The 15,378-nt window shown below is 56.1% G+C and overlaps 1 protein-coding gene across 2 annotated transcripts in view; it reads left to right on the top strand.

Moving 5' to 3' along the window:
* Positions 1 to 354: 354 nt before the first annotated feature.
* WNT9A (Wnt family member 9A) overlaps positions 355 to 15,378 on the top strand; it is a 30,730-nt gene continuing 15,706 nt past the window's right edge. Inside the window, exon 1 of one of the 2 annotated variants that reach the window (XM_084885194.1) lies at positions 355 to 541. In XM_084885194.1, coding sequence (XP_084741320.1) covers positions 447 to 541 — 95 coding nt within the window. In that variant the 5' untranslated portion in view covers positions 355 to 446. The remainder of the gene's footprint in view (positions 542 to 15,378) is intronic. The other variant, XM_084885193.1, reaches the window with a different exon arrangement.

The following is a 15,378-nucleotide window of genomic DNA, read 5'->3' as shown; positions in this document are numbered from 1 at the left end:
CCCACAGCGCCCCCGACGTCCCCACCCCTTCTCCCACGCCGCCCGCGCCCGCCGCCCCGCCCGCCCTCACCCCGTCTCCACCCGGGCCGCCTACGCTCCGCCCCGGCCCCGCCTCCGCGGCCGCCGGGGAGCGCGTCCTCTCCGCGGCCCTCTGCGCGCTCCCGCCCCGCCCGCCGGTCCCGAGGTCCCAGCGCCCCCCGCCCGCCTCCCTCCGCCGGCGCCGGGTGCGCTCCGAGGCCCGCGGGCGGCGGGCGGCGCGGCGGGCGGCGGGCTCGGGTTTCGGCCCGCCCCCGGCGCCGGCGTGACCCCGCCCCGGGCGGGGCGGGCCGAGCCCAGCTGGCGGCCCCGCCCCCGCCTGGCGCTCCGGGCGCTATAAGAGGGCGGCGGCCGCGGGGCGCCCTGCGCGGGGCCGGGAGCGCGATGGTCAGCCGCCGCGGCGCGGCAAGATGCTGGATGGGCCCCTGCTGGCGCGCTGGCTGGCCGTGGCCTTCGCGCTGACGCTGCTGCTGGCCGCGCTGCGCCCCTCGGCCGCCTACTTCGGGTAGGTGCCGGGCGGCCCGGAGGGCGGCGGGCGGGCAGGCCCGGGGCGGGGGCGGCGGCGGCGCGGGGCTCGCCACCAGGTGCGCGGGGCTCGGCCGGCGGGGGCTGCCGGGCTGCCGGGAGCTGTTTGTGTGCGGTGCGCGCGTCGCCGGGTCCGCGGGTCCGTGTCCCCGCCGCGCGGCGTGGGGACGGGGGCCCGGGTACCTGACGGGCTGGCGCGGGGCTGCTGTCCCCCGTGATTCCGGGGTCGTCGCCGCCGCGGCCGCAGCCGGGCGCCGGGCTCCCCAAGGTGTGGTCCCGGCGCCCTTAGGCCGCTGAGTTCTTGCCAAACGCCTGGAACCTCCCAGCCCCTGCCCACCCGCCCCCTCTGCAGCTTCCCCCTCCTTTCTCTCCTCGAGAAGTTAATTTAACAACAACAAAAAAATACGTACAAAATCCAGATGTTCCTTGTACTGAGCCCCAAAGGAAAAAAAAATAACTCCAAGCCGGAGGAATTTATTTTTCTTGCGCTTTGCTGCGGACGCTCCCTCGCCCCGGCTCGCGGGAGCGCGTCTGCGGGACCGGCCGGAGCGCAGGGCCCGGCGGGGCCGTGAACGCTGCCCGCGCCTGCTCGGGGGTCGCTGCGCCGGGCGCCTCTCCGGGCGGCCGCGCGTGGTTTCCGCGCTCCCCTCTCCGCCGTTTCTTCCCACCCCTCCTCACTCCTGGCTCCCAGACCTGGGGTATCCAACCCAGCGACCTTTGGGGACCCTCGCGGCGATACGCATATGGGCACACTTAAGTGTAGGGTGGCATCGTTAGGGCAGCCCTCCGGCTCTTCTCCGCCTCCTCACTCTCCCCCCACCCCGACCCTGAAGCCATGGCCCATTCTCTCGGCCTGGCACCTGTCCGAGGTGCCCTTCCCTTCGGCCGCGCCCCGCTGCCACCCTCCGCCCTTCACCCTTCACCTGTTCCCTAGCCCCTGGCCCCCGCGCCGGCAGGCGGTGGCCTGGCCGGCAGAGGGCCCTGTTGGTCCAGAAATGTGGCACCGCCAGGGCGGGGAGAGGCCGACTGGGCGAGGAGCCCTGCAGGTGTATCCTGTTCTCAAAGAAAATAAAATATTTTCATGGGAAACTTTTCCTTTGTGTCCCCCGCTCCCCCCCTTCTCCTTCTGTTCCTTTCTCCTGGGTTGTCCTTCGGGGTCAGCTCCGTGTCTTACCTGGAGCCCCCACCCCAAGGCCCTCTCCTGGCTGCCTGTGGGTCTGGCCCTGTCTGGGGCCCAGGCTGTGTGGAGGCTGGCACACCCCCGCGCGCCATCTGTGCAGCCTTCCCCTCGCCCTCATGGGCAGAGGGAGGGTCAGAGGATGGCCGTCTGGCCGCAGGTCCACGGGTGAGTCACCCTGGCCTGTCAGCCAGCTGTGCCTTCTTGCTGTCCTGGCCCAGCCGCAGGTCTGCTCCCCAGGCTTCAGACACACCCGGGGCTTGTCTGCTCTGGCTTGTCTGCCCCAGCTGTGCTTTGCCTAGACTCTGCTGCTGCCCACTCCTCCCGGGGAAGATCAGTCAGGGGGAGGTTAGGGTCTTGGCTCCCAGATGCCCTCTCCCCGCCCGTGTCCTCCCCCCACTCTCCACCCCCGCCCCAGCATCCCTCTTTCTGATTTCCCTGCACTCTGCCTCTGAGGAAGTCTTTGAGCGGTTAGTGTGTGTTTTAGCTCCCTCTTGGAGAAAAGTCCTGGTGGGCATGTGGCGTGCGGGGAAAGCTCGGGACCCCACGGCTCCTCCAGCCAGCCGACCTTGCCCTGCTTTTTGCTCCAGGAAGGGCCAGGCCTGGGAGGAGGAGAGGGGGCAACACACAGTCTGCTTTATGCTACCGTGTGTGGAGGCTCTGCCTCTTTGGCCCACTGTGACCTGCTGGGCTGGGGCTCTGGGGTCCTTTCTCCTGGCCCAGCAAAGGGGCAGAAGCCGGAGGGAGAGGGAGGAGGAGATGGCCCGAGGGAGGCAGGGTCTGTCTGGATCCAGGGGGCCTCTCACCGCGCCGCGCAGGGCAGAGGGAGCAGGAGGAAGGACCTGATCCAGGCCCGCTTATCCCTTCCCCCTCTCCGAAATCTCTGCCTGGCACCGAGGCTCACAGTCAGGGCAGCTCCAGTTACAGCCCAGAAACCCAGAGAGGCTGGCCTGGGGGAGGGTCACGTGGGTGGTGGGAGTCCTCCCTGCCCCCTCCTTGAGGCTGCAACCCAACCCATGCGCTGCTGCCCTGCTCCTGCTGCCCTCCTCTGGCCTCTGGCCACTCGGCAGGACCTTCCCGGCCGCCCACTGGCTCTCCTCTCAGGCCTGGCTCTTCTTCTCCGGCATGATTAGCAGGTGGCACTTTCACCTGGTCCTCCAGGGGCTTTGGAGGTGCCTGTGCTGGGGGGCCTAGACCCCTTGGCCAGATGCCCTCTTGGAAAGAGAGGGGAGCCTGGCCCCCAGAAGGAGGGCTGCCCTGAGTCTTTGGTGAATTGGGGGCACACACTCAGGGACCTGGGTGGGCCGGAAGCTTTGGCTGCACTGGGGTGGAGGGCACCAGCACCCAGGCCCTTCCTTGGCCTTCTCCTCAGGTGTGTGCTGAGACCTGCTCAGGAAGGGACTCTCCCTCTACTTCCTGAGCGGCAGCCAGGGGCCGAGTCTGGGGCTTATGGGGGATGGTGCCTGGCTCCCAGGCACCTTGCTGCCTGTTTCTTAGAGATCCTTATGCAGCCCTCACAGAGACCCTGGGGGATTGCTAGACCTGCATCACAGTGCTGCCCCAGGTGAGTGGAGGCCTGTGGCTTCTGACCTGCTTACTTTTCAGAGGAAGTAGGGAGGGGTGGCATGAGCCCAGAGGCTGTCTCATAGGGTTGGCGCCCCACCCCACATTCTGCAGGAAGCATTTATAGGCTGGCTTGGGGAGTTGGGGCCCTCCCGTGAGGTCTGCAGGCTGGTCCCACCTCTCTGGTCCAGGCTGCCGGGAGGCCAGCTTGGAGGAGGCAGCACCAGGCTGGGCACTGAGGACTCCCCCAGCCAGGGCGGGCATTGGCATGTGAGGGGCGTTGGAGCAGGTCTGAAAGACTGCGAAGGCCCTCTGGGGGCCAACTGGGCGTGAGGCTCTTTTTGTTATTGAAATGTAACTCATATCCTGTAAATTTACCCTGTTATAGCAGTTCCGTGGTTTCTAGTTCATCCACAAGGCTATGCAGCCAGCACTCTATCTAATTCCAGAATATTTTCATCATCCCAGAAACCTCATATCCCACCGCCCCACCCCCAGCCCTGGCAACCACTAATCCACTTTCTGTCTCTGGATTTGCCTATTCTGGATGTTTCATAGAAATGGAATCATACGATATGTGGCCTTTTGTGTCTGGCTTGTTTCACTGAGCATATCATTTTCAATATTCATCCATGTTATAGTGTGTGTTAGTGCTTTGTTCCTTTTTGTGACTGAAAATATTCCGCTGGATGGACACATGCAGTTTTCCTCCATCCGTTCCGTTGATATTGGGACTGTTCCCACCTTTTGGCTATTGTGGGCAAAGCTGCTGTGAACATTGTGTACAAGTCTTTTGGGGGAACGTATGTTTTTAATTCTTCTGGGTATACACTAAAGTGGAATTGTTGGGTCACGTGATAATTCTGTGTTTAATATTTTGGGGAGCCCCCAAACTCTTTCTCACAGTGGAGGGCAGCGTGTCACATTCCCACCTGCAGTGAGCAAAGCCTCCTATCCTATCAATGATTGTTATTCTCTGGTTTTATAATTTTTAATGATTTTTGTTCTAGCCATCCTGGTGGGTGGTTTTTATTTGCACATCCCTGGTGAGGCGTTCATGGGCTTGTTGGACATCTGTGTGTCTTCTTTGGAGACATGTCTGTTCCGTTCCTTTGCCCAGTTTTTGGTTGAGTTTCTCTTTTTGTTGTTGAGTTGTAAGAGTGCTTTATATATTCAGGATCTTTCTTGGACTGAGGAGAACCTGCCTTCTTGACCCATGACAGCACACAGAGGCCGCCCCCACAGGTCTTCCTAGCTTGGTCCCCAGCCCTGACTGCGTGGGGGGCCAGGGTGCAGGTGGTTCTCGGGTTACTAGAGTGGTCTGGGGGCCTGGTGGGGGCCCTGGCTGAGGAGGTTGCCCCAGCCCTACTCTGAGGTGGCACTCTGGAGGGGCTGCTGTCATGGGGCTGTGTCAGGAAGCTGAGGACTCTCTGCTTCTCCATGCACCGAGCCTAGAGCCCAACTGGAAGGTCCATGTGGCTTCATGCCTGCTGGCTTCTCAGAGGTGGGGTACCGAGCTGGCCCCTGGAGGGGAGAGGGAGGGCCGTTTCTGGGGACCAGAGGAGCATACCTGGTATAGAAGGATGAAGCTGCATGGTGGGCCTGTGAGGGCGTGAGAAGCAAGATAAGGGGCCGCCAAGAATACGGGGCAGCTCCATTGGGCAGAGGGGGCTGTGTGGGGCTGGGGCTGGGGCCGGGCTTACTTGTGGGTGACCAGGGAGGGACTGGCAGTAAGGGAGGTAACTCCGTGGCTGGGGGCCAGGAGTGGTGGTGCTGGGAGCTGAGCAGTCAGGACTTTGCATGATGGTCAGGAAGGTGCTGTCTGTGGAGACCACCTCAGGACAACCGTGCCTGGATCCAGGGTTTGGGGGAGAGGCCATGGATAGTAGAACACTTGGGGAGGGGTGTCAGGACAGATGAGTTTTACACCAGGAGCGGGGGGAGGGGAGGACCCATGAGAATGACCTTATCATGATGCCTAGGATACCAAGGGGCCACAGGGAGACTGTTGAGGCCCCTCGGATGTGGCCCTGCAGGTGAGACCGCAAGAAGTCAGGCAAGGGGTATATAGGGCGGGGCTTCTGGCTGGGTGGTGGGCACACTCAGGTCAGGGGAGGATGGAGGGAGGTGTGTGGAGGGACCTGGTTTCTAGCCTTCAAAGGAGGGGGGATTCTTCCAGCACCCACCGCCCAGGGACCCCGAAAACATTAGAAGGACTGTCTCCCAGGTGGGCCTGGGCAGGAGTGGGGAGACGTGGAAGGAGCAGCAGACAGACTGAGGAGATGCTTTGGGGGCACCAGCCACTTCCTGCATCTGTGGTCTCCAATGTTTGTCCTCTTGCCTCCCTTCTCCCAGCCAGTCTGCTCTGGGGGCCGCCCTGCCCTGGTCCCCAGTTTGCCCTGATCCTCTTCCACAGTCCCTGGGGGACTCTGCCTGGCCCCCCAATGCAGAGAGCAGACAGGCAGGTGAGAGCCCGGGGCCAGGATGGGACTGGGCTGGGGCCTCATGCTGGCGGTGCTGTGTGCAGGCCTTGCTCTGGGGCCTGAGGTGAGGAGGAAGCCCGGCCACCTGGCTCCCTCAGCTGTGTGAGCAGACGTCCTGCCACAGCCGGTGGCCATCTGGATTGGGGGTGGTTGGACAGCTGGTCTAATCTTGCTCCTGTCCTTGCCACTGTGGCCCTGGACCTAACTCCAGGGCTTTGGGCACCAGAGTTTGGGGGAGAGGCCATGGAGAGCAGCACGCTCTGAGGGGTCCATCTGGAGGGTCCATGTGGCCACATGCCTGGTGTCAGGAGAGTAGTTTTGCATCAGGAGCAGGGGCAGAGGGAGGGGGCAGGGGGAAAGGAGAGGGGTACCCATGAGAAGGACCTTATCATCATGTCTAGGACTATCAAGGGGCCACAGGGAGACTGTTGAGACTCCTTGGATGTGGCCTCCCAAAGTCAGGCAAGGGGTATATAGGGGTGGCTTCTGGCTGGCGGGGGCGGGGCGCACACTCAGGTCAAGGTGGATGGAGGGTGGTGTGTGGAGGGACCTGGTTTCCAGCCTTCAAAGGAGGGGGATTCTGCCAATACCCACGGCCCAGGGACCCCACGGCAGTCAGAGGGACCGAGGTCTCCCCGGTGGGTCAACTCCAGGGTGGCCCTAGCCAAGGGCGCTGCCTGCCGCCTGCCCAGGGGCTCTCGATGTCGAGGACAATAGGAGAAGTGTGTGGGTAGGTTTTCTCCTGGGAAAGAATCTGCACACACGATTCCTCCCCGTGGGCTGTGGGCCTGGACTCAGGAGGGGTGATGAGCTGATAAGGGCCTGGCTCGGATCACCTGGTCGCAGAAAAATGACACCTGTCAGGGGCCAGCACGGGGCCCTCTTAATCCTGGCCTGGGAGCACTACCAGCTCCCTTTGTGCATTGTCCCTGCAGGTGGCGGGTACCCCTGTGGTACCCACCCCTCTCACCGGGCTGGGGCGGGGGCTAGGGAGGGGGCTTTAGGAGGAGGCACAGAGGTCTGGGGAAGTGGGTGAGGCCAAGCCTCACTTGGAGACAAGCCTCTGGCAGGTGGGGAGCAGGGCCTCCAGGCTCCAGGTTGGCCTCAGCTGTCAACTTTTCTGAGAAGCCAGAGGACAGCCCAGGGGCATCATTCTTCACTGTAACAGGAGCTCCTGTCTGAGGAGGCCCGGAGGGTCCCTCATGGAGTCTCCTCCAGCTGTGCTCCCCTGGAGGCCTGTGGGGGTCCCTTCCCTCTAGCCTGGGTCCAGGAGCCCAGTGTGGGGTTCGAGGCACTCATTCCCCAGGCAGGCCAGCCCCCTGCTGCCCCTGGCTCTGACCTCTGCCTGCGGTGCCCATACCTGCTGACCTTGGGTGCATGGATGGTGGGCCAGGGGCAGCAGACCACCAGCCTGGACACTCAGAAGCTGACTTTTCGAGTGGCATGGGCATGGTGCTAAGGGGTGGAGGGCTTCCCGGAGTCCCCAGGGGGCAGGTGTGAGGCGAGAGCTTGGGGCTCTGCCGGAGGAGGGTGGGGCAGCATGGCTGGATGCACTGCAGGCCCGGTGGCCGGGGCCGGGCGCTGGCCAGCCCGCTCTCTTGAGAGGGCTAATCACTACGGGATGTCTGTGGGCTGGGCCAGTCTGGCTGGCAGGTGGCTGCGCTGGGGCGGCCACAGAAGGGCAGCCCCCGACCTGGGTGGCATGAGGCCGCCAGGTTCCATGACCCGAGGACCGGCCCGCGTCCTCCCCTGCCCCTCCCAGTGGTTCTCGGCTGGCCCGCTGCCTCTGGCCACAGGAGGAAGCACGGCCGCCCAGCTGGCAGGCGCTGCACCTGGAGACCAGCAGCCGGACGAGGGAATGGAAAAAGGCAAGCCTCAAGCTGCGTTTGTTTTTCTTAGCGATACCTGAGGTAGATGTGGCCAGGGAAGTGGTCTGGCCTGTGTGGAAAGGCTGCCAGCGGCTCCCAGATCACAGCATGTCACAGCTGCTTCCTCCCGCCCGGCCACCCTGTCTGTGCCCTGCACCTGGGAGCCAGCCCCAGGAAGAAAGCCTGTCGCTGAGGCGGCTCTAGGGCTCTCTGCACACCTGCCTGGTGTCCTACCTGCCTCTTCCCGTGACGCTCCTGGGGATCTGTAGCTGTCCTTGAGGCCTGGGGTCTGGTGCCTGGGACCGAGGCTGTCTGGCCGCTCTGGTTCCTCCATGAAGCCCCTGCTGCCCATCTCTTCCTCTCAGCCATCAGTGGAGCTGGGACCCCACAGCTTCCCCGCTGGGCCCCAGCACCCGGCTCCTGAAAGGAGCCACCAGTAATCAGAGGTCTTCAGGGTCTGCGGGTTCTGCGGTTCTGTGTTCTCCGGGGCCACCAGGTGTGGACAGGGACGTCTCTCTTAGGCAGTGCTGTGGGCCCCAGTGTCCTGGCGTTTGCTCAGTCCTAGGTCTGCCAGCTGACCTCCAGGGTGGCTGGACCTGGGTGAGAAGCTCTGCTTGGGTGGCTGGTCAGAGGTGGAACGAGAGCTCTTTGTGCCCTGGAATATTGGGGCCTTGTGAGGGGGGGAAGCTGAGGGTCTCTCAGCCAACGGAGCTGACAACCATTACAGACACGAGGTCCCTGCCTCAGTGTGAATGGCCTGTCCACATGGGGCTGCCCTCTGCCCACGGCTTCCTGTCCACGACCTCCCGTCCGGGCCTCCTTAGCATGCTGGGCATTGGGTGACGGTAGAGCCCTCGGAAGCCCCCGGACCCTCTCAGTATCTCTGCCCACCCTATCGCTGCCGTCCACGGGCTGGGTGGAAGGCCACAGGCGGCAGGAGACTTGAGGGTTAATCTCAGAACCAGTGTCTCAGCGCTGGAATTTGTTTTGAATTTGATTCACACAGAAATTAAATGCCGTCTGGTGGGGCTGAGGTTTCCTTGGCAGGGCACTGCGGCTTCTGGAACTCCAGCCTCCTCCCCTCCGCCCAACTAGGGTCTCAGGCTCCCCCCACACACGGGGAGCTGAGTTTGCGGGCAGGGTGGCCCTTAGGATGGCCAGGCCTGTTGGCAGGAGGAAGGAGTGTCAAAATCTGTAGCGCTCCCCCCTCCTTCCCGCCCCCCAGCAGAAAGTAACGAGACACTTGGAGGAGAGATGCTGGGCAGGGTGGGCTGAACCTTGCTGGGCTGTTCATGGGTGGGACCCTGAGGACAAGGACATCTCTGGCCTCTGCCTGAGCTACACCTGCCCCCCAACCCCCATATGGCAGTGTCCGTCTGCCACCTGGCTGCCCTCGGGGGCAAGTGTGGTGATATGTGACCAGTTGAGTGCTCAGAGGGGCAGCCACTGGCCCTCAGGCCTGGCTCTCAGAGAGGGATGGGTGTCCCCAACTTGACTCTATCCATCCTAGCTTCTTTCACAGTCTCTCTGGGGCTGGGGCGGAGTCTCAGCAGAGCTGCTCAGGTGGTGAGGGGTGGGCTCTCGACAGTAGGTGACCTAATCCAGGATGGTCTTGTCTCAAAATCCTCACCTTGATCACATCTGCCAACACTCTGATTCCAAATAAGGTCACATTCTGAGGTCCTAGGTGGGTGTGATTGTGGGTCCCTTTATCTTTTGCTTCAGATTATTCCTGCAAACCATTTCTGTGAGGAAATGAAACTGAAGCTCTGCCAAAAAGATGGCAGCAGATCAGTCAGTGAGCAGCAAATCTCACTGTCTGCAAGGAGGGAGAGATGCAGACCGACCTAGCAAGCCTGGAGAAGTACAACTGGGGAAAAATTCAAGTAATGGACTGATTTGAAATCAGATTAGAAACTGCTGAATAGAATTAGCAAACTGGAAGATAGGTTAGGAGAAATCACTGCAGCTAGCCTGGGGCAGGAGACACATGGAAAAGAGAGAGTGCTCCGAGGTGGGGACAGGGTGGTGTCTGGTGAGAATGGCCAAGGGCTTCCTGAAACTGGAGAAATTAAGAGGACTCCAGGGGCCCAGTGCCTTTTCAGGCAGAAACATGAAAGTTCAGGCGGGAACATCATGACTTGGAAGCGCAAAACGCTGAGCACAAGAGAATTATAAAACAGTCCAAGGGTCATGACCTGACATCTCCCTGGAGACCCAGCAGGACAGTCCACTTGGTGTGTGAAAGAAGGGAACGGTGGAGAGGAAGGTGAAAGAAGACATTGTCAGCTGTGTCAGGAGTTGCTCTGAAGGAGCCATGGCTGCGTGGCTCGGGCCTGGGAAATGCCCTGCTGCCCTCCGGACAGGGCCAGGGATGAAGCCAGGAGACTCACATGAAGGGATGGGGAACAACTTCTTATCAGGTCCCAAAAGTAGAACTAAATACCCAACAGCACACAGCCTGGCCTCAGCGGAGTGTGCTCTCAGGCCTCCTGTTGCCCAGAGGGGACAGTGTGGACCATGTTGGGCGTGGGTAAATCACAGACTTGTGTAATTCTGAGCGTCTTCATGAAAATAACAGAAATGTACAACTTCAGATTTCCAAGGGGGAAATGGAATAATAAAAATAACCCCAAAAGAGGCAAGAGAGGAGAAAAAGAGAAACAAAGCAGGCATGGACGGTAGAAAGGATGCACTAAAGCCCCAGGTGTGAGGTAGGTGCAGGGTTGTGGTCAGGTCCTAGCTATTAGAGACACATGGATGACATGAAGAGATGATATACCAACTCAATGGGCTGTAAGATGAAGAGGAAACAAGGGAAGAGAGTGAAGGAGACACTGGCCAAGGCTCAGTACAATTGCCCAGGCTCAGCTTGGTGACCTGAGCCATGACCCAGGCTCTGCATGGTGACCTGATACTGCAGTTTGGGAGAGACTGAAGTGGTGACAGTGGCAGCTTTAATGCATATTTTAGAAATGGCGAAAAGCTCGGAAGTCCTCAGGAAACATCTGTCACAGAAGCGAGAACAGTTAGCTAAATGCAAAGGATATAAAGGGAATGAAGAAGTAGTGAAAAATTAACAAAATAAAAACAGACCTGCATTAGAGATGAACAGACCTGTGTCTGTGAAGGTCTTGTGAATGGCTGAGGAGACTGAGGAGGGGGCTCAGGACACGTGCCCTGCCACGGGGAACATCTCACAGTTCCTATAGAATAAAACAAGGGAATGTAATGAAGAGTTTCGTGCCAATACATCTGAAAATTCAGAAGAAATAAAGAAAACTTGAAAAGCTACAGAAACAAGTTCAAGATAGAATGTTGATGGATACCATAATCAGTAAAGAAATTGGGGCACTGGAATGTAAATGGTGAGGCTACTGTGGCAAACGCTGGCAGTCCCACAATTAAATACAGGTTTTGTCTGTGACACAGCAGCTCCCCTAGGGACATACCCATGAGAAATGAAAACATACATCCAAGCACCAATGTGTATGTGAGTGGTGACAGTGACATTGTGCATAAGAGCTGAGAGTGAACACCTTTGCATGTCTGTCAGCTGAGGGATACAGAATGTGCTCCATCCTACGGTTGAACGCTATCCTATATAATAAAAAGGTAATATGCAAATAGACCAAACGGCAGAACAACTGAACAACCAATCAAAGCGTAATATGCTAATAATATGCTAAGGCTGCTCAACCACTTGCTATGATGTGCACTGACCACGAGGGGGAAGATGCTCCAACCTGTATATTAGCTTGCTACTGGGGTCAGGCCAATGGGGACTGAGCCAGATGGGTCAGACATGCCCTGGAGCCCTCCTGTAGATCCTCCCTGGCCCGATCGTGCACTGATGGGGTCCCTCAGCCTAGCCTGTGCCCTCTTGCAATTCAGGATCCATTGGGGGATGTCAGAGAGCAGGTTTGAGCCTGATCTTTCAGGCCACTCCCCTTGGGACTCTGCCAGATGCAGGGCTCATGGCTGGCGGATGCTGTTATAGCAGCACAAGTCTCTCTTGATCGGGACTGATTGGGCGCCAGCCTGTGGCAGGCACAGTGGGGCCGGGGTGAGTGGGAGTGGCAGGCAGGAGCTGCAGGCAGCATTGGCCTGCGGGTTTCAGCCCATCCTTGCAGGCCACCCAGAGGGATCCTACCCAAGCACAAATTTGTGCACCGGGCCTCTAGTTTGAAAATAAAAAGGGGTGAATCTCGAAAACATTGTGCTCAGTGACAGCCTCAGAGTGTGTGATTCCACTTTATGGATCGTCCAGGACAGGTAAATCCACAAGCAGGAAGTGGGTTAGTGGTTGCCAGAGCAGGGGGAGCAGTGTGGATTGATTTCTAAAGGGTAAAGGGTTCCTTTCTGAGGCAATGAAACTATCCTAAAACTGCCGGTATCTGTGAATATCCTACAATACTAATTGTGTACTTTAAATTCTATGGTAGTGACTTATCCTCCTATATAATAAAACCCTAATATGCAGATTGACCAAACAGCGGGACGACCGGTCACTCTGATGCACACTGACCACCAGGGGGCAGGCGCTCAATGCCCCCTGGTGATCTGTGTGCTCCCACAGGGGGATCACTACTCAGCCAGAAGTCAGGCTCATGGTTGGCGAGTGCAGCAGCGGTGGCGGGAACCTCTCCTGCCTCCATGGCAGGCAGACATCCCTGAGGGTCCCAGACTGCAAGAGGGTGCAGGGTGGGCTGAGAGACCCACCCCAGTGCACAAATGTCATGCACCTGGCCTCTAGTATCTCAATGAAGCTGTTTAAAAACAAAACAGAAGAGAGAAATTGGGCCAGAAAGGAAATCTTTCCATCAAGAAAAGGTTAGCCTGCATGGCTTCATGGCAAGTTCTACCAAATAGTTAAGAAGACACAATTCTAATCTGACACAGCTCTTCCAGGAAATTTAAAAAAGAACATTCACTAAAGTACCTAAACTCAGCAGGAAGAACACAGAGAAGAAAATTACAAACAGATGCAAAAGGCCCAGACAGAGCAACGCCAAGATCCATCACTCCGGGATCACTTAGAGTCCAATGTGGGAATTCCCTACTCGAGCAGATCAAAGGAGAAAAGTCACATGTCAGAAGGAGCAGGGATGGCATTTGATGAAGTTCAGCCTCCATTTGTGATTTGTAAAAGGCTCTTAGTGAACTAAAAGCAGAGGGAACTTCTTTAACCGTAGCGAACTTCTTCCTTAACAGTGAAGTGGTGAACGCTTTTCTTTCAGACCAGGAGTAGACATGGACGCCTGTGGTCATCTTGTCTGAATGTGGGTGATGCCAGCTCTTTTAACAGACCCTCATGCAAGATGGTATTTTTCTCTTAAGCAGTGAGCTGTTCTGGCTCTGTGGGCACACTTTCCCAGTCTTGGCGGTGTGGCGCTCTGCCGGCCTTTAGGGGACACCCCCCCCACCCCCCCCGCTGTGAGCTTGGGCATGTGGAGGGGATATGACAAGGCAGGGGTCCTCACTTCCTAGCATTGGTGCCCAGCAAGAAGGGGAGCTTTTGGAGGATATTTAGGGGGCTGTATTCATGATATTAGAATAGGGATGGGTTTCTAAAATGAAGTAGAGCCGAAACCGGTTTGGCTAAGTGGATAGAGCATGTGAAAGGTCCCAGGTTCAATTCCGGTCAAGAGCGTGTACCTTGGTTGCGGGCACATCCCCAGTAGGAGGTGTGCTGGAAGCAGCTGATTGATGTTTCTCTCCCATCAATGTTTCTAACTCTCTATCCCTCTCCCTTCCTCTCTGTAAAAAAAAAAATCAATAAAATATATATTTTTTAAAAAATAAAATGAGGTAGAGGTAACATAGACAGGAGAAGGCTAAAAAGTTAGGGGCAATAAAGTTAAGAACTTTCATTTATGGAAAGACACTGAAGCAAATGGAAAGGTGTGTTCCTTTGATGTTGAGAGTTTTGCTGGGAAGGGGAAACTCCTACCCTTTCTGTAGGATGTTTGTGCCTCTGCAGGGTTTGGACGGTGGTTCCCACTGACCCTCTGCAGTGAAGGATTCAGGAGCTCCTGAGCTCCAGTTCCTCCTCCCCTCCTTCCTTCCCTCTCTCCCGCTCCCCGTCTCTTCTTTCCTTCCTGTATTAAAGTTGAGGCTTTACATTTAGGTCTATGATCCATATTGAATTAATATGTGGATATTTGTATATAGTAGAAAGTATTTACTTGCATATAGCTATCTATAATAATTGCTCCAGTGCCATTTGTAGAAAATAATCTTTCTGTACCCAATTGCCTTTGCAACTTTATTAACAAAATCTGTTTCCCATATACCACGTGTACCGGTTAATAATGCAGTTTTTGTAATAAAAAAAAACACACACGATCATTTCAAGAGAAACATCAAAAGTGCTTTATTCAAAGTAATGTCCGCCACTAGCTACACATTTCCCCCATCTTTCAGGTAATTGTGGATACCATCACAATAGAACTTTACTTGTTTTGAGGCAAAGCATTCAGAGACCCAATTTTCCACTTCTTCGTACGTTTTGAAGTGCTGCTCAGAAAGTGCGTGTGCCATCGATTGGAACAAGTGTTAATCTGAAGGAGCAAGGTCTGGTGGTTAATACTTCCCAGGCAACATCTTCTAACATGTCTTTAACTGATTCTGAAGTTTGTGATGGTGTGTTATCACGAAGCAAAATTACTTTTCCGTGTCTTCTGGCCCATTCTTGTTGTTTCACGATAAAAGCGTGATCCAAATTGATTATTTGTTATCAGTAGTGATCAGTATTAACGGTTTCACCTGGTTTTAGAAACTCATAATACACCACACCTTCATGATCCCACCAAGTCGCAGAGTGTTGTCTTCTTTCTGAAGCGATTTGGCCTTGCAGTTGATGTTGATGGTTAACCTGGATCAATCCATGATTTTGTGCGTTTGGGATTCTTAAAAAAATAAATCCACTTTTCATTGCCAATTACAATTCGATGCAGAAAAAAAACTTACTTTCATGCCGTTGAAGCAACATTTTATTGGTGACTTTTCAGTTTTCCATTTGTCTTTCGTTCAGTTGATGTGGCACCCATTTTCCTTCCTTTAAAATCTTACCCATTGCTTGTAAATGATCAGAAATTGTTTGAGCAACATTTAATCTTTCTACAAGTTGTATGTGAGTTTGACAGGCATCATCATTCAATAATGCTTATAATGGTTGGTCTTCAAACTTTTTCAGTTGACCTGGAAGTTCTTTGTCTTTCACATCAAAATCATCACTTTTAAACCAGCATTCTCAAGTATCTTGAGATGGAGCCTGTTCATCATAAGTTTCCAAAGTACACAATAACTTTCAGCAGTACTTTTCTTCAAAATAAAGTAATGAATTAAAACTTCCCTCAAATGCTCTTTTTTTGGCACCAAATTTGACATTTTTAGGCATAAAAATAGCTGTTAACACCTTCAGCAAATTTGACATATCAAGTTTTTTTTTTTTTTTTAATGGTGATGTCTTTTTAAAAAATATTTCTTTATTGATTTCAGAGAGGAAGGGAGAGGGAGAGAGAGATAGGAATATCAATGATGAGAGAGAATCATTGATTGGCTGCCTCCTGCACACCTACTGGGGATCAAGCCTGCAGCCCAGGCTTGTGCCCTTGCCGGAATCGAACCTGGGACCCTTCAGTCCACAGGCTTATGCTCTATTCACTGAGCCAAGCAGCTAGGGCCATATCAAGTTTTGAAGCTTACTGTCAATACAACAAAA

Source organism: Pipistrellus hanaki (genome assembly GCF_964339955.1).
Source record: "Pipistrellus hanaki genome assembly, chromosome: 5".
NCBI lineage: Eukaryota > Metazoa > Chordata > Mammalia > Chiroptera > Vespertilionidae > Pipistrellus > Pipistrellus hanaki.
Note: the sequence above shows the minus strand (reverse complement) of the source record. Positions and strands in the feature narration are given on the sequence as shown.